The sequence below is a fragment of the Strigops habroptila genome, unplaced genomic scaffold (genome assembly GCF_004027225.2).
Source record: "Strigops habroptila isolate Jane unplaced genomic scaffold, bStrHab1.2.pri NW_022045628.1_ctg1, whole genome shotgun sequence".
NCBI lineage: Eukaryota > Metazoa > Chordata > Aves > Psittaciformes > Psittacidae > Strigops > Strigops habroptila.
Window position 1 is genome coordinate 666,038 of NW_022651105.1, and position 18,886 is coordinate 684,923.

At 59.8% G+C, this 18,886-nt stretch overlaps 2 protein-coding genes across 2 annotated transcripts; one reads left to right on the forward strand and one right to left on the reverse strand.

Annotated features, from left to right (window-relative positions):
• The first annotated feature begins 173 nt into the window (after positions 1–173).
• ZC3H4 (zinc finger CCCH-type containing 4) lies at positions 174–15,804 on the forward strand. Its single transcript, XM_030475037.1, is given in 18 exon segments — positions 174–465; positions 6,760–6,979; positions 7,577–7,687; positions 7,855–8,077; positions 8,559–8,701; positions 8,806–8,893; positions 10,102–10,247; positions 10,540–10,653; positions 10,829–10,940; positions 11,144–11,253; positions 11,354–11,712; positions 12,372–12,596; positions 12,598–12,740; positions 12,843–13,091; positions 13,571–14,422; positions 14,425–14,492; positions 14,494–14,651; positions 14,653–15,804. Coding segments are annotated over 18 exon segments (3,771 nt in total). The 5' UTR covers positions 174–304; the 3' UTR covers positions 14,942–15,804.
• Positions 15,805–16,476: 672 nt separating this feature from the next.
• LOC115603222 (protein phosphatase 1 regulatory subunit 14A-like) lies at positions 16,477–18,760 on the reverse strand. The gene is made up of 5 exons (XM_030474963.1): positions 18,668–18,760; positions 17,810–18,127; positions 17,132–17,212; positions 16,995–17,027; positions 16,477–16,656 (listed from the first exon to the last, which is right to left on the reverse strand). Exons 1-5 carry the CDS (start codon positions 18,758–18,760, stop codon positions 16,567–16,569), a joined length of 615 nt encoding a protein of 204 aa, XP_030330823.1. The 3' UTR covers positions 16,477–16,566.
• Between the last annotated feature and the right edge of the window lie 126 nt (positions 18,761–18,886).

Sequence of the window (18,886 nt, forward strand, 5' to 3'; positions counted from 1 at the left end):
CCCCCCTACCTAACGATGCAGATGGACTCGTCCTCTCCTCACCTCTTCGGCACTTTTCGTGCGTTCCCGCCATCCCTCGTCAAACCGCGGTGGGGGGGGTGGGGTGGGTGTGTGTGTATGTGGAGAACGCTCGGCTTTTTCCGGCCTCGCTCGGCTTTTTCCGGCCGCCGTGCGGGGCGCTGCCTCGGCGCCATTTTGTGTGCCTGCCCGTGGGGCGCGGGGCCGGGCCGGGCCTGGGCCGCCCCCCGCTGTACAGTGACTGTGCCCCCGTTCCCCCCCCCAGCCCTCCGACACCCCTTTCCCCATGGCCGTGGAGAGCCCGAGTGTCCCCCCCGCCGCCGCCGCCTCCCCCCCCAGCCCGCATTCCACTCCCCCTTCTCCGTCCTGCCACCACCACGACAGCGGCAGCTGCAGCCTCCCCCGGCCGCCGCCGCCGCTCCAACACCACCACGGCCCGGACGAAAGGTCCAGTAACCGCCTCTCCCGAGAGCCTTCTCTGTCTGTCTGTGTCTGTCTGTCCGGCTCGCCGGACCAGGTTTGGGGGGGGTGGGAGACGCGGGGAGGGGTTGGGTTGTTGTTGTTTTTTTGGGGGGGGAGAGGGGAGGGGGCGACCGGTGGTGGTTGGAAATGGGGGGGGTTTGGTTTGGTTTGGTTTGTGTGGGGCCGGAGCCTGAGGTGGGTTGGGGGGGGCAAGGCCTGAGGTGATTGGGGGGGTGTATGCGGGGGGTGTTAGGCCCGGCTTTGGGGGGGGGGGCAGTGGGGTCCGGGGGGGTGCGAGGAGGAGGAAGGGTCAGAGGTAGCGATAGGGGGAGTTTTGGGGGGGGGGGGGGTAGGGGAGAGCCGGGCCCTGAGGGCAGTGCAGGGCATGGGGGGGTCATGGGGGGGGAGAGCAGAGAGGAGGCCAGGGAGAGGTGCGGGGGGGGGGGTTTAGCTGCTTTGAGGGTGTCTCAGTTGCTTGGGGGGGTTATTAGCTGCTTTAGGGGGTCTCAGGTGCTTTAGGGGTGTTTTAGGTGCTTTAGGGGGGGTCTTAGCTTCTGTAGGGGGGTTTTAGCTGCTTTAAGGGTGCCCTATAGCTTCTTTAGGGGGGTCTTAGCTGCTTTAGGGGGATCTTAGCCTCTTTAGGGGGGTTTTAGCTGCTTTAGGGGTGCCCTGTAGCTTCCTTAGGGGAGTCTTAGCTGCTTTAGGGGTGCCCTATAGCTTCCTTAGGGGAGTCTTAGCTGCTTTAGGGGGGTCTTAGCTTCTTTAGGGGCATTTTAGCTGCTTGAGGGGAATCTCAGCTTCTTTAGGGGTGCCCTATAGCTTCTTTAGGGGGTCTTAGCTTCTTGGGGGGGGGGGGGTCTTAGCTGCTTTGAGGGTGTCCCAGCTTCGTTAGGGGTGCCCTCGCTGCTATGGGGGGGTGCCCTAGCTTGGTACAGGGGGTCCCTTTGGTAGGGAAAGGCTCATCTCCAGTGCTCCCAGGCCTTTGAAAGCTTACTATATATCTCTATATGTCCCTCCCAGGCCCCCCCCCCCCTTGTTTCCTCTGGAATGTATGTGAAGCACCTTCCCCCCCCCCCCCCATAAGTTCAGCCGTTTCCTTTTATCAGCACTTCTCTGTCTTAGTTCAAACCACCTTAAGCAGGAAGTATGGGCAGAAATAAACAGCTTCAGCATGGCGGGGGGGGCAGGGGGGGGGCAGAAAGAGGTAGCTCCAGGTCCATAGGGAAGCAGAGAGGGAGATTTCTGCCCCCCCCCCGGAGCAGCACAGAGCCTTTGTGTCGGCGGAGGTTTGCTCCCATGTGAACCCAAAGGAGAGGCTTGGGCTTGAATGGGGCAATGAGACCTTGTCCTGCCTCTTGGCCAGCACTGAGTAACTTCTGAGTAACCCCCAAGTAACTGCTGAGTAACCCCTGTGTAAAGTAAGCTCTGAGCAACCACTGAGTAACCCCAGAGTAACCTCTGAGTAACTTGAGTACCTCCCAAGTAACTTCTGAGTTACCCCTGTGTAAAGTAACCTCTGAGTAACCACCGAGTAACCACCAAGTAGCCTCTGAGTAACTTGAGTAACCCCCCAAGTAACTTCTGGGTTACCCCTGTGTAAAGTAACATCTGAGTAACCACCGAGTAACCTCTGAGTAACCACCAAGTAGCCTCTGAGTAACTTGAGTACCCCCCCAAGTAACTTCTGAGTTACCCCTGTGTAAAGTAACCTCTGAGTAACCACTGAGTAACCACCAAGTAGCCTCTGAGTAACTTGAGTGACCCCCAAGTAACTTCTGAGTTACCCCTGTGTAAAGTAACCTCTGAGTAACCACCGAGTAACCACCAAGTAGCCTCTGAGTAACTTGAGTAACCCCCCAAGTAACTTCTGGGTTACCCCTGTGTAAAGTAACGTCTGAGTAACCACCGAGTAACCTCTGAGTAACCACCAAGTAGCCTCTGAGTAACTTGAGTAACCCCCCAAGTAACTTCTGAGTTACCCTGTGTAAAGTAACCTCTGAGCAACCACTGAGTAACCACCAAGTAACCTCTGAGTAACTTGAGTGACCCCCAAGTAACTTCTGAGTTACCCCTGTGTAAAGTAACCTCTGAGTAACCACTGAGTAACCACCAAGTAACCTCTGAGTAACTTGAGTGACCCCCAAGTAACTTCTGAGTTACTCCTGTGTAAAGTAACCTCTGAGTAACCACCGAGTAACCTCTGAGTAACTTGAGTGACCCCCCAAGTAACTTCTGAGTTACCCCTGTGTAAAGTAATCTCTGAGTAACCACCGAGTAACCTCTGAGTAACCACCAAGTAACCTCTGAGTAACTTGAGTGACCCCCCAAGTAACTTCTGGGTTACGCCTGTGTAAAGTAACCTCTGAGTAACCACCGAGTAACCTCTGAGTAACCACCAAGTAATTTCTGAGTAACCACCAAGTAACCTCTGAGTAACTTGAGTGACCCCCAAGTAACTTCCGAGTCACCCCTGTGTAAAGTAACCTCTGAGTAACCACCGAGTAACCTCTGAGTAACCCCCAAGCTCCTCCGCAGGCCCCGTGTGTGGAAGCAGCGAGTTGGTACCATGTGTGTGGCTCAGCCAAGCAGAACCCGCTCCCCCCCCCGGCCCCCCCCCCGAGCTGCTCTATGAGTGTTTAAAAGCCCCCCCCAAGTGCCCCAAAGCACACGGTGTACCCCCCAAATCCCGCACTCGTAGCCTGTGGTTCCTTTGCTCCATCCTCATCCCATTGGCGTTGAGTGGCGAGAGGCTGCTCCCGGCCGGGGCGTTTGCCCGGAAAAGCAGCCCCAAAAAGTGACAAAGTTTGGTTCAAATCACGCCGCAAAATGTGTCAAAAAGCAGAAAATCCTCCCCCCCTCCCCCCCCAAAAAAAAAGGTGGCAAAGCAAGCACTGTTCCCAAACGTCAGCACACACCGGCCCCCCCCCGCCCCACGGATAATAGGAAAACCGGGAGCATCCCGGCAGCGTTCCTGCCCTTTCCTTGTCCCCTCCTTTGCCCCGCGGGTGCCTCGTGGCCCCTCACACCATTCCCGGTTGAACACCACGCACAGAGCTGGGAATTCCCTCCCTTCCCTTCCAGTGACTGGGATTGGGGGTTCCCCCCCCCCCAAAGCACATGTTCCTGCCCCGCTTCCCGCTTTCCCGCTGGCGCGGGGGGGGGCAAATCCCAGTGTTCCCTCTAAGCACACGGCTCCCGGGGGGGTGGGTCGGGCCCTCGGGGCTTTGCTCCCTAAAAACAGAAGGGAAAAGCTGTCCCCATCCCTTGCAAAGGGAGCAAACGCTCAGCTCCCACCAGATTCCATCGCATTCCAGAGGGATTTCCACATCAAACAACAGCCAGGGATGACTTTCCTGCCTTTTTGTCCCTGCTTTTGTGGTCCCTGCAGCTTCCATGCCTGAACTTGGCCATGGAAGCAGCAAATTGGGATGATTCCCAACGCCCCCCCCGCCCTGCTTTTTGAGGGATGGCAAAGCAGGAATTGTTGGTGTCATCAGGAATTCTTAGGGATTGGTGGTTGGTTCCCTAAAGGAGTTGTTAAACAGGAGCAGGAGGAGGCAAAACTTCTTCTCCAGGCCTTTTCCTGGTGCCATTCCCAGCTCCTCCTGGTGCTCGGGATCCCTCCTGTATCCCAGGATCCTGCCTTTTCAGGGACCTGGATTTTCTATCCCAAGGGTGTAACTGTTGGCCTGAGGCTTTGTAGGACCAGCTTAAAGCAAAGCCCAAGCCCTGGCATTGTGTGTTATTCCAGGAACTGGGATGTATCCCGGTGCTGGTGTATCCAGCTCCGCGTTAGGGTTTCATAGGAACAATGGGAAGGAGCCAACCTGGAAGCAGAGAGTAGCTGAGGAGCTCATTCCCTCAGGAAGCTCCATAGGGAGGAGATGGAGCTGGGAAGCTTCCCTAAGGATAAATGGTGCTTGGAATTAGGGATGGCAGGAGGGGGATTGGCAAAAGGCATCTCCCGTATCCATTACTCCTTGATGGATGTTCTTCCCGCTGGGAATTAAACCCAAGCAGGAGAGCTCAGGCCCTTTGGGATCAGGTTGGGATAATCCAGGTTTTGGGGGAGGAATCCTTGTCCTCCTGGAGAGGGAGTGAACTTGGGCTGGTCTTAAACCAAAGCGTGGCCTAAGGAAAACTGGGAATGCAGAGCAGGAACCAGCCCCATTCAGAGCAGCACAATTCCCGGCCCTGGAATAGGGAGTGGAGAGTTGGGAATGATCCCTGTCACCAACCCCCCTGCCCGGAGCTCAGGCACTTGCCTTATTATGGGCAATCCTTGGGTTTTCCCACCCCGTTGCTGTTTGATCCCATCCAATCCCGCAGATCCTTAAACCCCAGCTCCACGGAAGGTGCTTCCTTCCCCCCCCCAATCCCTCCTTATCCTTAAATCCACCTCAAACCAGCGGCTCCATCTGCAAGTGCAGAGGCTTTTCCAAAGGCTTCCCCCCTCACGCTTCGCATTCCTGGGATTCAATCCCTGGGATTTCAACCCGGCTCCAGCGGGAGCAGCTTGGACCCCGCAGGGTCCCCGCACCCCTTGTGTAAACCACTTGTAGGGGTGTTGTAGGGCTCTTCCCGCTCGTTTCTCCCTTAAATCCAGCCCAATCCCACTTGTTTTCCAGGGATGGGAGCTCTTTCCAACAGGGAGTATTCCCGGTGTAGTGAGGAAGGAGCAGTGATGCTGGGATAAGGGTAGGAACAAACACTCAGGGGAGGGTTTACTGCTCCGTGGCCACAACAGCTTTTCATTCCCTTTTCCATTCCCTTTCCATTGGCATCCAGCTTTGGAATCACCCCGTTGCTTCCCAACACGCTCCCTCTGGATGCTGCTGTTCCAACTGGGTTTAAATCCCGGCCTAAAGCTTTTCCCAGCCCCAAACCTCCTGGAATCCAGCAGGAAAAGCAGGGTTAGAACCCATCCCAAGGTATTGGGATGAGCAGGATTCCTTCATGGATTAAGTCATGGGTATTAATGGGCTCAATGATGGCTTTGAGCTTCAGTGTGGAGCTGGGCTGTTATTAACAGGGCTTCCCTCTCCATGAGCCTGAAACATTCCCGGGATGCTTCCAGGGGGTGGTAGTGGCAGGGATCCGTGTCCTCTCCTCTCCCAAAGTGATGTTTGGCAATGCCGGTGGTGGACATCACCTGGAGTTTGGGTTTGGGTCTGTCTTACCTTAGGGGAAAAGGGAGGAGGAGAAGGAAAAGGAGGAGAAGGAAAAGAAGAAGGAGGAGGAAAAGAGAAGGAGAAGGAAAAGAGAAGGAGAAGGAGAAGGAAAAGGAGAAGGAGGAAAAGAGAAGAAGGAAAAGAGAAGGAAAAGGAGAAGGAAAAGGAGGAGAACGAAAAGGAGAAGGAGGAGGAAAAGAGAAGGAGAAGGAAAAGAGAAGGAGGAGGAAAAGAGAAGGAGAAAGAAAAGAGAAGGAGAAGGAAAAGAGAAGGAGAAGGAAAAGGAGGAGAAGGAAAAGGAGAAGGAGGAGGAAAAGAGAAGGAGAAGGAAAAGAGAAGGAGAAGGAAAAGAGAAGGAGAAGGAGAAGGAAAAGGAGGAGAAGGAAAAGGAGAAGGAGGAGGAAAAGAGAAGGAGAAGGAAAAGGAGGAGAAGGAAAAGGAGAAGGAGGAGGAAAAGAGGAGAAGGAAAAGAGATGGAAAAGGAGAAGGAAAAGAGGAGGAGAAGGATGAGGATGAGGAGCACCCCCCCCGGGGTTTAAATCCCGCTGCAGCAACCTGGGTCCTGTTGGGAGAGAAGGAAAACCCCCGGGAGCAGGCAGAACTCCTGCGTATTCCGTGCTGAACCCATTCCAAGGTCCTACAAAGTCTCTCGGGGCCTGTTCCAGAGTCATTTCGAGTTGGGTTTTATGGATGGGGCTCAGGGAATTCTCCCGCGCAAGTTTAGGAATCGTTCTTTCCCCCTCTTCCATGAGGAATAACAGTTGGCAACCAACGTGCTGCTGCTCTCCTTGTCCTCTCACGGAGCCCTCGTTGTCCTGAACCCCCAACATCCATCCCGGGAATGGGCCAAACCTTCCTTTCAAGCACCATTCCCAGTCTTGGAGCTCAGCCTGGAAGTTGAGCGCTGGAATGTGGTGCCTTCCCTTCATTGCTTATGGGATGTTTCCTCCACAGGGTCAGGTCCAAGCTGAGCGAGAGCATGAGCAGATCCCAGTGGGCAGAGGTGGATCGGTTGGCTATGGAAAACCGGGAATGAGGGAGCATCCCGCCTGGAGCAAGCAGGTTTGTGGCGCTTTCCCTGCTCACTGTTCCTATTCCCGCTCTCCAGGGAGGATGGGGAGCTGGAGGAGGGCGAGCTGGAGGACGATGGAGGGGAGGAGGCGCAGGATCCCGCCGAATCCCAGGAGCGGGGTCGGAAGGAGAAGGGGGAGAAGCACCACAGCGACTCGGAGGAGGAGAAATCCCATCGGCGCATGAAGCGCAAGCGCCGGAAAGAACGGGAGAAGGAGAAGAGGAGATCCAAGAAGAAGAGGAAATCCAAGCACAAGGTGAGCTGCTCCCGCATCCCCGCTCCTCGGGAATGCCCCCACTGGCATTATTCTTGGGATTCAGCTTGGAGGACAGCAGGGGCACCCCAGCACTCCTTGTCCATCCAAGGACAAAGAGCCCAAAGGAAACAAGGAATTCCGTATGAGGAAGAGTGTTCTTACCTCAAAGAGAGGTTGTAGATGGATGGATTTGGGAAATCGAGGATGTTTGTTGCTTAAATCCCGGGAATTCTTTGGACATGGGATGGAGGGACAGGCCAAGGGGGAATGGCTTTAACCTGCCAGGGGGGGAGATTAAGATGGGATACGAGGAAGTTCTTCCCTGTGAGGGTGGTGGGACGCTGGGATGGGTTGAATGGAGAAGGTTTGGCTGCCCCATCCCTGGCAGTGCCCAAGGCCAGGCTGGAGCAACCTGCTCCAGGGGAAGGCGGCCCTGCCCTTGGCAGGACCTGGAGGAGCTTGAAGGTCCCTTCCAACCCAAAGCATTCCATGATTCCATGACAATGTGAGTGTCCCAGAGAACCCCAGAAGCCAGGAGATGAGCTGGGGGTTCCTGGAGCTGCTCCGGGCTGAACTTCCCTGTATCCTGTCCCGCAGCGCCACGCGTCTTCCAGCGACGACTTCTCGGACTACAGCGAGGACTCGGACTTCAGCCCTGGGGAGAAGGGCCACAGGAAGTACCGGGAATACAGCCCACCCTATGCTTCCGTGAGTATCCCATGGGAAGCGGGAGCTGCTCTCCATCCCTCCGGCCCACGGCTCCGGCCCCTCAGCCTGCTTCCGCTGCCCTCGGTTTAGTTTGAATCACGAAGCGATGATGTGCGGCTGGAACATTCCCTCCGGGATTCCTCACTAACTCTCTGCCTTTCCCAAAGTCCCACCAGCAGTATCCGTCCTCTCACAGCGCTCCCATGCCAAAGAAGAGCTATTCCAAGCTGGAGAGCAAGAACTATGGCATGTACGAGGACTACGAGAACGAGGAGTACGCTCCGTACGAGGGAGAGGAGGATGAAGACCTGGGCAAGGAGGACTATGATGACTTTGTGAAGGAGCTCAACCAGTACCGAAGGGTCAAGGAGGGCTCCCACCGTGGCCGAGGTACATGATGGACACATGTCCTCTGCTCGCCGTGGCCCTCATATCCCATGGGATAGCAGGAAGTTCTTCCCTGTGAAGGTGGTGGGACGCTGGGATGGGTTGAATGGAGAAGGTTTGGCTGCTCCATCCCTGGCAGTGTTCGAGGCCAGGTTGGAGCAACCTGCTCCAGGGGAAGGTGGCCCTGCCCCTGGAGGAGCTTTAAGCTCCTTTCCACCCCAAACCATTCCATGATCCTATGGAAACCAGTGGGAAGGGAATGGAGGCAGAACGAGTCTGGTCCCATCCCATGAGCATGTCCTGGGCAGCAGCTGATGGAGGGGCGGGGGCGGTTCAGATCCATTTGGCTTCTTCCACATCCATCCTTGGAGCAGCCTCAACCGGGATTCCCTGGCAGATCCCGTTCCGGGTTTCCCCTGGCATGGTGCTGTGCTTCCCAACGGGATGCAGCCCATCCCCGGCTCACCCATCGCTGTGTCCGCAGGAGGCCGGGGCCGGGGCCGCGGGTACCGGGGCCGTGGTGGCCGCGGCGGGATGCGAGGCCGGGGCCTGGGCCGGGGCAGCCGGGGCCGGGGCCGGGGCGAGCCCCCCGAGGAGGAGGAGGAGCTGTACGAGGAGGAGATGGAGGTGAGGCGGAGCTCCCCCGGGAGCGATGGGAGCTGGGAATGGGCCCCGCTCCCGCCCCGCTCCTCACGGCCGCCCTTCCCGTCCCGTCCCGTCCCTCCCCGCAGTACTGCGACGCCGAGGAGCCCCTCGACGAGGACGACTACATGAAAGAGCTCAACCAGTACCGCAGGAGCAAGGAGAGCCGCGGCCGCGGTGAGGGGGCCCTTCCCTTCCCTTCCCTTCCCTTCCCTTCCCTTCCCTTCCCTTCCCTTCCCTTCCCTTCCCTTCCCTTCCCTTCCCTTCCCTTCCCTTCCCTTCCCTTCCCTCCCTTCCCTTCCCTTCCCGCCCCATCCTTTCCCTTCCCCTCCCTGTCCCACTTCCCTTCCCTTCCCTTCCCTTCCCTTCCATTCCCTTTCCCTCCCTTTCCCTCTTCCTTTCCTTTCCCTCTTCCCTTCCCTTTCCCTCTTCCCTTCCTTTCCCTTCCCTTCCCCTCCCTTTCCCTCTTCCCTTCCCTTCCCTTCCTTTCCCTTCCCTCCCTTCCCTCCCCTTCCTTTCCCTTCCCCTCCCTTTCCCTCTTCCCTTCCTTTCCCTTCCCTTCCTTTCCCTTCCCCTCCCTTTCTCTCTTCCCTTCCTTTCCCTTCCCCTCCCTTTCCCTCTTCCCTTCCCTTCCCTTCCCTTCCTTTCCCTTCCCTTCCTTTCCCTTCCCTTCCTTTCCCTTCCCCTCCCTTTCTCTCTTCCCTTCCTTTCCCTTCCCTTCCCTTCCTTTCCCTTCCCTCTCTTCCCTCCCCTTCCTTTCCTTTCATCTCCCTTTCCCTCTTCCCTTCCCTTCCCTTCCCTTCCTTTCCCTTCCCCTCCCTTTCCCTCTTCCCTTCCCTTCCTTTCCCTTCCCTCCCTTCCCTTCCTTTCCCTTCCCCTCCCTTTCCCTCTTTCCTTCCTTTCCCTTCCCTTCCTTTCCCTTCCCTCCCTTCCTCTCCCCCCCCTCTCCTCCCCTTCCCCTCCCTTTCCCTCTTCCCTTCCCTTCCCTTCCCCCTTCTTTTCCCTTCTTTTCTCTTCTTTTCCCTTCTTCCTTCTTCTCCCTTCTCTGTCATCCCTTATCCCTTTCACCTTTCCCCCTCATCTCCTCTTCTTTTTCCTTTCTCCTTTTTCCTTTCCTTCCTTTCCTTCTCCCTTTCCTTTCCTTTCCTTTCTTTCTCTCTCTTTCCTTTCCTTTCCTTTCCTTTCCTTTCCTTTCCTTTCCTTTCCTTTCCTTTCCTTTCCTTTCCTTTCCTTTCCTTTCCTTTCCTTCCCTTCCCTTCCCTTCCCTTCCCTTCCCTTCCCTTCCCTTCCCTTCCCCTTTCCCTTCCCTTCCCTCCCCGCTCCAACCCTCCCCCGTTTCCTCTCTCCACAAGGATCGGAATGAGATCCAGGGGGATGTGTTTCAGGTTTGAACCGAGGCCGTGGCCGTGGCCCCAGAGGAAGAGGGAACAAAGGGATGGGCCGAGGCCGGGGCCGAGGTGGGAGCAGGAGCGGGATGGGGAAAGGTGGTGGCATGAACGAAGATGACGATTACTACGACGAGGACATGGGGGTGAGCGCCTGTTTTCCTGCTCCCTGCCTCCTGCATGCTCGAAATCCAGCCCCATTCCCAAGAAAAACCCAAATGGGTCTTCCCAGCAGCCACAAAAGCTGCCCCAGCTCCAAGACCAGCATCTTTCTGGTCTCCAACAGATCCCTCAGGGGCTTCTCCTCGCTTTTTCATCCCAAATCCCGGTGGTGTTCCCTCGGGGAGACATCCACGTGGGAATTTTCCCTTCTTCCCATGGGATCTGTTGCTTCCCCTCTCCAATTCCCTACGGACTGATGGGCTGTGCTTCCCGCAGGACGGCGGCGGCGGTGGGAATTACCGCCGGAACGACCACGACAAACCCCACCAGCAGGCGGACAAGAAGGGCAAAGTGATCTGCAAGTACTTCGTGGAGGGCCGGTGTACCTGGGTAAGGAGTAACCCGGGAGTATCCCCCTGGATGCATCCCTGGAGCCTTCCCTGAGGCTCCAAATCCAGGCTTTGAGCCGTTTCTAACCAAACCCTGGGCCTGCAAAGCTGTTTTGGAGCAGCTCCTGGGTCCAAGAGCTGCTCCAGCACGAGCTTCTGGTGATGTTCCTCCTCAGGGCGACCACTGCAACTTCAGCCACGACATCGAACTGCCAAAGAAACGGGAGCTCTGCAAGTTCTACATCACCGGCTACTGCGCCCGCGCGGAGAACTGCCCCTACATGCACGATATCCTTTGGGATTCGGCCTGGATCAGCCCCGCTTCCACCGCGGGGATGCACGGGGGAACCTGGCCGAGCGGTTCCTCCTGGGGAAAGGGGGGGGTGCGGAAGGGAAGGAAGGGAAATGAGGGGGGTGGGGGTTTGCTGCTGGGGTCGATCCAGACGTAGCAGGAACATCCGCTGGGATTTGTTCTCCTTAATCCCGAGCACGGGACTTCCCGTGTAAGCTCTTCCACACCACGGGCAACTGCATCAACGGCGATGACTGCATGTTCTCCCACGAGCCGCTCACCGAGGAGACCCGGGAGCTGCTGGACAAGGTACGGGCGGGTGCTGCTGCGCCTTCCCCTCTGCTTCCCGGCCTCGGGAATGGAGGGAAGAGCTCCCGGGAATCACCGCTTCCTCCTCTCGCCATCCCAGATGCTGGCGGATGACGCGGAAGCGGGGGCCGAGGACGAGAAGGAGGTGGAAGAGCTCAAGAAACAAGGGATTAACCCCCTGCCCAAGCCCCCCCCGGGGGTCGGGCTGCTCCCAACGCCTCCCCGGCCCCCCGGCCCCCCAGCGCCAACGTCTCCCAATGGGAGGCCGATGCCTGGGGGTCCCCCCCCGCCGCCCCCCCCGCCGTTGCCCCCCCCAGGGCCGCAGCTGCCCCCGCCGCTGCACGAGCCGCTGTCCCCGCAGCAGCTCCAGCAGCAGCAGGACATGTACAAGAAGATCCCGTCGCTCTTCGAGATCGTGGTGAGACCCACGGGGCAGCTGGCGGAGAAGCTGGGAGTCAGGTGGGTGCCACCACGGCCCCCGGGGGGGCTCTTCCCGCTGGGGGCTTGGGTGGGAGGGACCTGGAAGCTCCTCCAGATCCATGGGCAGGGGCACCTTCCATAGGGCACCCAACTTCCATCCAACCCGTGTCCCACCACCCTCACGGTGAGGAGCTTCTTCAGGGACACCTTCCATAGGGCAGGTTGCTCCAACCTGCCAGGGATGGAGCATCCAAACCTTCTCCATTCAATCCAGCCCAGGATCATCCTCAACTTCCTCATGGAACCATGGAATGGTTTGGGTTGGAAGGGACCTTCAAGCTCATCCGGTCCCAACCAAGGGGCAGGGACACCTCCATAGGGCAGGTTGCTCTAGCCTGGCCTTGGACACTCCTCATCCAGCCCTTCTCCATTCAACCCATCCCAGTGTCCCACCACCCTCCGAGCAAAGAGCTTTGTCCCAATATCCCATCCAACCCTTCCTTATTCCCGTTGGAAGCTCTTCCTGCTCACCCCATCCCTCCATCCTGCATCCAAAGCCCCTCTCCAGCTTTCCCAGCACCCCTTTAGGCTCTGGGAGCTGCTCCAAGGTGGGATAATCCCCAGGGAAGGGATTATCCCAGCACACGGCTGGCGATCCAGGTCCATCCCTCCACCTTTTCCTTTGGTTTCTCTTCCAGGCACCCAGGTCCACCCCCCCCGAGATTCCCTGGACCAGGAGGACCCCCAGGACCGATGGGGCCTGGACCCATGCACCCCGACATGCACCCGGATATGCATCCTGACATGCATCCCGACATGCATCCCGACATGCATCCCGACATGCACCCGGATATGCACCCGGATATGCACCCGGACATGCCGATGGGCCCCGGGATGAATCCCGGCCCCCCCATGGGTCCCGGCCCCCCCCATGATGCCCTATGGGCCGGATGATTCCCCACATTCCGGAATGATGCCGCCCGGGCCACCCGGCCAGGGCTTCTATGATAACTTCTACCAGCAGCAAGAAGGGCTGGAGATGGATCATGGAATGATGGGAGACCCAGGTACATCCCCAGCAGCACAGATGGGTTATTCCCGGGATTCCGAGCAGGAAAGGGGGTTATTTAAGGGATTTGCTTCTATCGGGATGCTCTTTTCCTTGGCAGATGACTACGGAGGCTACGAGGACCTGGAAGGGCCCCCGGGAGAGCACATGTTCCCTGATCCTTCCTTGGATCACGATGCCCTGTGTGAAGGAGGCCCCCCCGGCCTCCCCAAGCCTCCGGGCAGCATTCCCGACTTCCTGCCCTCGGCACAGAGGGCTCTTTACCTGAGGATCCAGCAGAAGCAGCAGGAGGAGGAGGAGAGGGCTCGGAGGCTGGAGAGCAGCAAGCAGGAGCGCGAGAACGAGGAAGGCAAGTGGGAAAAGCCACGGTTTTCCCGGCACATCGGGGGGGGATAACGTGGGATAACGGCGTTGGAGGTGGGAGCTTGGAAAAGGAGGGGGGGAATAAGGGGAATCACAGAGGGAATACGGCGTGCTGGGTACCTGGGAGAACATCCCCAGTGTCCCAATGGGATGGAGAGGAGCTGGAAAAGCGGGAAGCGCTGGCTGGGAGGTGACAGGGATTGGGAGCGGAGGCTGCTGCGGGAAGAGGGAAAGGAAGAAGGAAAGAGGGAAAGGAAGAGGAAGAGGGAAAGGCAGAGGATGTGCTTGTCACTCCAGTGACCCGTGGGGCAGGAGCAGGGAATGCCGACGCTGTCACGCACCATCCCCGTTGCAGCAAAACCCGGGAGCAGTTGGGAATGGGAATTGGGATCGGGGAGAAAGGGCCACGTTTGGGGTCCTCGCCTGCGCTTCCCTTATCCCTTCCTGTGCTCGTCCTCCCACCAGGCGATCCCGGGAACTGGTATTCCAGCGACGAGGACGAGGGCGGGAGCAGCGTCACCTCCATCCTGAAATCCCTGCGGCAGCAGAGCTCCGGGAATGCCGCGCGCCCACACAAGGGCCAGGCCGGGGGCAGCGCCCGCCCGGCCGACCCACGCTGCGGGATCCCGCGCCTGTCCCGGAATGCCGAGCCCTCCGGAGAGCCGGGACCCTCCGACCCCCGCCTCGCCCGCCACATTCCCTCCGCCATTCCCAAACCCGAGCCTCATTCCAGCGCCGGCAGCGGGCAGAAGCCCCCTCTGCTTCCCGACGAGGAGGAAGGGGAACGGGCTCTCCGGGATAAGCCCATCAGTATCCCTTTGGATGCTCTTCCCGGCCATTCCCTGCGGGATCCCCGCTCCCAGCTCCAGCAGTTCAGCCACATCAAGAAGGACGTTGTCCTCAACAAGCCCAACTTTGCCCGGATGATCCTATGGAGCCCCGAGGATCTGATCCCGCTCCCCATCCCGAAGCAGGAATTCATCCCCGTCCCGGCCGCCCTTCAATCCATGCCCGCCCTGGATCCGCGCCTCAACAGATCCCAAGCATCCCTGTCGGATCCCAGGCAGCGAGCGGGAAGCGCGCAGGGAGATGCCAACTCCTCGGGATCAGGATCGGGGCTCCCGGATTTCGAGCTCTTATCCCGCATCCTAAAGACGGTGTCGGCGGGTGGGAGCCCCCAGAGCGACAAACCCAGCGACCCGCGGGTGCGCAAAGCTCCCGCCGATCCCAGGCTGCACAAATCCATGGATCCAGCGGCATCCCGAGCTTCCAAAGCCATGGAGCAGGCGCCGGGGGGTGAAGCGGCTCCGGCCATCGCTCCTATGACCCGCGGCTGCTGACGGGCACCGGGGCAAGCAGCGTCCTCAGCGCCATCAGCCTCTATGATCCCCAGAACTCCCAACTCGGGCGGCAAAGCCTCCGAGCCCCTTCCCGAGGGATCATCCAAAGCCTCGGAATGCGGGAAACCCCCCGCCAAAGCCAAGGAGCCGCTTTTTGTCCGCCGTTCCGCTCTGGAGCAGCCCGAAGCCGAGAGAGGAAGCGGCGAAAGCCAGCACGGACAGATACAACAGCTACAACCGCCCGCGGCCCAAAGCCGCCGGGAGCGGCCCCGGAATGCCACCGGCAGCGGGACGGATCCCGCTGCTTCCCCAACCCGGGGTGCACAACCTCCCGGTGCCCCCGTGTACGGGATGGTGAAAACAGAGCTCAAATCGGGAGCCGGGAGCCCCTTTGCCGGGAATAAGCCCGGCGCAGGACAGCGAGCAGCAGGACGCCGCTTCCCTCAAGGATGTCTTCAAGGGCTTCGACCCCACGGCGTCCCCCTTCTGCCAGTAGAATCCCAACGATTCCCAACCTTCCCGGCACCGCTCGGGGGGGGATTGGGGTGTTCTTTTGGTTCTTTGCCATTTATTTGAAGCCCATTAGCGCTCACTTTAGCCGTAGGTCCTGTATATAACCCCCACCCCCCCCCCTTCCCGCCGGAATTCCAGAGGTTTCCCCCCTCCAACCATGTTTTCCAAGAGAAATCAACGTTTCCTCCGTGCTACAAAGCGGCGTTTCCATCGTTTTCCTGCTTTTCCACACCCCCCCCCCCCTCCCAAAACCACCCCTGATCAACAGCATCCGGGGGGGGAAAAATCGGGAATACTCAACTTCCACATCCCAATCCAGCCCTTCCAGCGGTGGGATTGGGCATCTCCCCCTTCCCAAAGCCGCACTTCCCACCATTCCCACCTTTTTCTACAATCCTTAAGGGGGCAACCAGGGCAAAAACCCCCCGGAAAGGTGGGAAATGGGCTTTGGATCCATCACTTCCCGGTTGCATCCTGGGGTTTTTTAGCGGAATTCCATGATTTTTACACTTTGGGATTCTCGGGCTATTTCCAACACCCCCCCCCACCCCCAAAAAAATGAGCCAAAAGAAGGGAAAAAAGAGAAGGAAAAGAAGTTTCTATCCTTGACATTAAATTATTCCGCTCCCGTTCCTTTGCTCCTGCGGGATTTTGCAGCTGGAAAAGAGGGATTTGGGGGGGGCTTCCCCCCCAAAAGAGGCCGGACAAGGAATTTGGCTCCAAAGTGGTGTCTTCCCCATGGATTTGGAGGTGAAGCCCCACAACCCCCTGGACCAGGCGGGTTTGGGGGGTCCGGGGGGGTTCCGGAGCCGTTGTAATAAAGGTGTAAATACCGGTGGGAGTCGAGGCTGGAAAACCGGGAATGGCACCCGGAAAATGGGTGCATCTGGGGGTGGATGGGGGACGTGGGGGGGGGCATATGGGGGGGTTTGAGGTGTCCCCTCCAATGTAGCCCCATAGAAGTGAGTTGGAGGAGGGGGGGCAGGATCCCTCCAGGACCCCCCCGGGAATGGAATGGAGCCGGGGGGGGGGCAAGGGGGGGCCACTTCCTGCCAGATGTTCCCAACATCTGGATTCTTCCAGCAACAGATGGTGGGGGGGGGGCTGAGAACAGGGCAGCTCATGACGCAAATGGGGGGCCCTGGGGACAAAGGGGGGTCCTGCCCCCCCTAACTCAACATGGAGCTGAAGGGGTTTGGGGGGGGCATCCCCAAATTTAGGGGGGGGCCGAATTGGGGGGGGGGCAACATTTTCGGGAGGGGGTCCCATTTTTGGGGGGGTCCCAAATATTTAGACGGTCCCTCCATTTTTTGGGAGGGTCCCAAATATTTGGGGGGTCCCCAAATATTTTGGGGGGTCTCATTTTTGGGGGTGTCATCCCATTTTTGGGGGTGTCCCCGCATTTTTGGGGGAGTCCCAAAGATTTTGGGGGTCCTCCTATTTGTAGGGGGGTCCCAAGTATTTTGTGGGTGTCCCATTTTTGGGGGGGGTCGGTCCCACCATCACACTTCACCCCTGCGGCACAATGAGGGTTTATTGGAGGGGGTTAAATACAGCCCAGTGGGTGCTGGGGGGGGGGGGGTCCGCATGGGTGCCCCCCACCCGCGGTTACGGGGGGGGGTCCTCGGGGCTGGGTTGCTGCAGGAGCTGCTGCTTCGGGAGCCCCTTGAGCTGCACCAGGAGCTGTTGGATGAAGTCCTGGGGAGGGGGGGGGGGGGGGGAGAAGGGGGTAAATTAGGGAGCCCCCCATTAATTAACACCCCTTCTTTAATTACCCCCCCTTTAATTACACCCCCCCCCGCCCCGCTGCCGCCCGAGATAAGCGGGGGGAGGAAAAGGCCCCCCCGGGACAACCCGCAAGGAATGTTTTTGCCTTTTAAAGCCCGGTTTGGAGCCGCCGCAGCCAAAGGGGAGACGCCAAAAGTGGGGGGGGGGGCAAAGGGGGGGGTGGTTGCAGCCTCTGTGTGTGTTCCCCCCAACGCGCGTCCTCACCCCCCTCCCACTCCCCAAAATACTCCCCCCCCCCAGCTGCGTACCTCGGGGTCGGCGCTGCACGACTTGAGGATGAGCTGGACCCAGGGATGGATGCAATGATGGAGGGGGGGGGGGGGTTACTCGTGTCCCCCCCCCAACACGCGTGTGACCCCCCCTCGACCCCCCCGAACCCCCCAACCTGCAGCTTCTGGGCCCGTTCCTCGTCCGTCTCCAGCTCCAGGAGCTCGTCGATGTTCACCTCGTCCGGCATCTCCTCCTCCTGCCGCGGGGGGGTCCCCGGTGTCCCCATGGCCACGCTTGGGGTGCCCCCCTCGCCACCCGGTGTCCCCATCCCCGACCCCGGCGGGATAACGGAGCCTCCACCACCCCATGGGACCGGAGCCGGTTCTGGGGTCCCCCCATGGTCCGGCCCAACCAGTCCCGGTCCCGTTATTGCTCCCGAGCACCCCAAGCATCCCTCCCCAGCCGGGACCCGCGGTCCCGGTGCCGTTATCGGTCCCGCTCTGTTCCCGGTCCCGGTCCCGTTATCGGTCCCGCTCTGTTCCCGATCCCGTTATAGCCCCGGTCCCGCTCTGTTCCTGGTCCCGTTACAGCCCCTGATCCCGCTCTCGCTCCCGCCCCTATTCCCGGTCCCGTTATCTCTCCCGGTCTGGGTCCTGCTGTCTCTCCCGCTCCCGTTATCATCTCTGCCACCCCTGTTCCCGGTCCCGTTATCGCTCCAGGTCCCGTTCTCGCTCCCGCCTCTGGTCCCGGTCCCGTTATCTCTCGGTCCCGCCCTGCCGTTATGGTCTCTCCGGTCCCGTTATCTCTCCGGTGCCGTTTCTGGCCGCCGGCGCGGCCGCGGCGCCGCCCGTACCCGGCCCCGGTAGAGCTCCTGCAGCCGCGCCGTCGATCCAGCTCTCGGTGTCGAGCCGCCGCTGCAGCTCCGCCGGTTGTACTTCACCGTGGCCCGGGCCGGGCGCCGCTGCAGCGCGGGGCTGCGGGCGGCGGGCGGGGGGCGCCCGGGGGAGCCCCCTCCGAGGGATCCCCCCCCGGGGACCCCCCGCCCCGGCCCTGCCGTCGCCCCACGCGATGCGCGGCCATCGCTCGGCGCCGGGAATGGGGCGGCACAAAGGGGCGGGACAATGGGGCGGGGGCAAAGGGGGCGGGGACAAAGGGAGACCCCCACAGAGCCCTACAGCCCCAACCGAGCCCTGTAGCGCCCATAGAGCCCTATAGAGTGCCCCCAGCTCTCCTAACTCTATAGTCCCTCTAGTCCCTATAGCGCCCCATAGCGCCCTATGGTCCTACGGCACCCTATAGCTGCTGTGGGACCCTACAGCCCCATAGCGCCCGCTTACAGCTCTCCTAAACCCATATCCCCTAGACCCCCCCACTGGCCCTATGGCTCCCATAGCCCCCATACCCCCATAGCGCCCTATAGCCCACATAGCCCTTATAGCTCCTATAGTGTCCAATAGCCCCCATAGCGCCCTATAGCCCCCATAGCCCCCTATAGGGCCCATAGCCCCTATATCCCCTGTAGCCCCTACAGCCCCTATAGCTCCTAATAACCCCTATAGCCCCCACAGCCCCTATATCCCCATATACCCTATATTCCCCATAGCCCCCCGTAGCTCCGGCTCCCAAGCAGCGGCTGTGCAGCGCTGTTTCCCGCGCCGCATGCAAATGAAGGGGCGTGGCTTTCGCTCGGCGGGCGTGGCTTAGAGCTCACCTGTGCCGGGGCCGGGGGGGCGTGGCTTGGCGCCGGGGGCGGGGCATACCTGCGTGACGCAATGACGGCGGCGGCGGCGGCGACGTCGGTCATGGCGCCCGCGCGGCTCGTCCCGGTGCTGCTGCTGCTGCTCCCGCTGCCCGCGGCCGCCCCCGAGCCCGGCCCGGCCCGGCCGCGTCCCCCGCCCGGTAACGGGGCAGCGGCGCCGCTCCCGCCGCG

Bases quoted from the DNA above. Each gene is read 5' to 3' on its own strand.
- LOC115603222 (XM_030474963.1), bottom strand. From the start codon at position 18,760: ATGACCGACGTCGCCGCCGCCGCCGCCGTCATTGCGTCACGCAGGTAT. The intron at 18,128-18,667 runs GTGAGCTCTAAG...TTGGGGCTGTAG, and splicing joins CCCCCCCGGCCCCGGCACAG to GGCTCTGTGGGGGTCTCCCT. The intron at 17,213-17,809 runs GTACGGGCGGCG...CCCCCGCGGCAG, and splicing joins AGGAGCTCTACCGGGGCCGG to GAGGAGGAGATGCCGGACGA.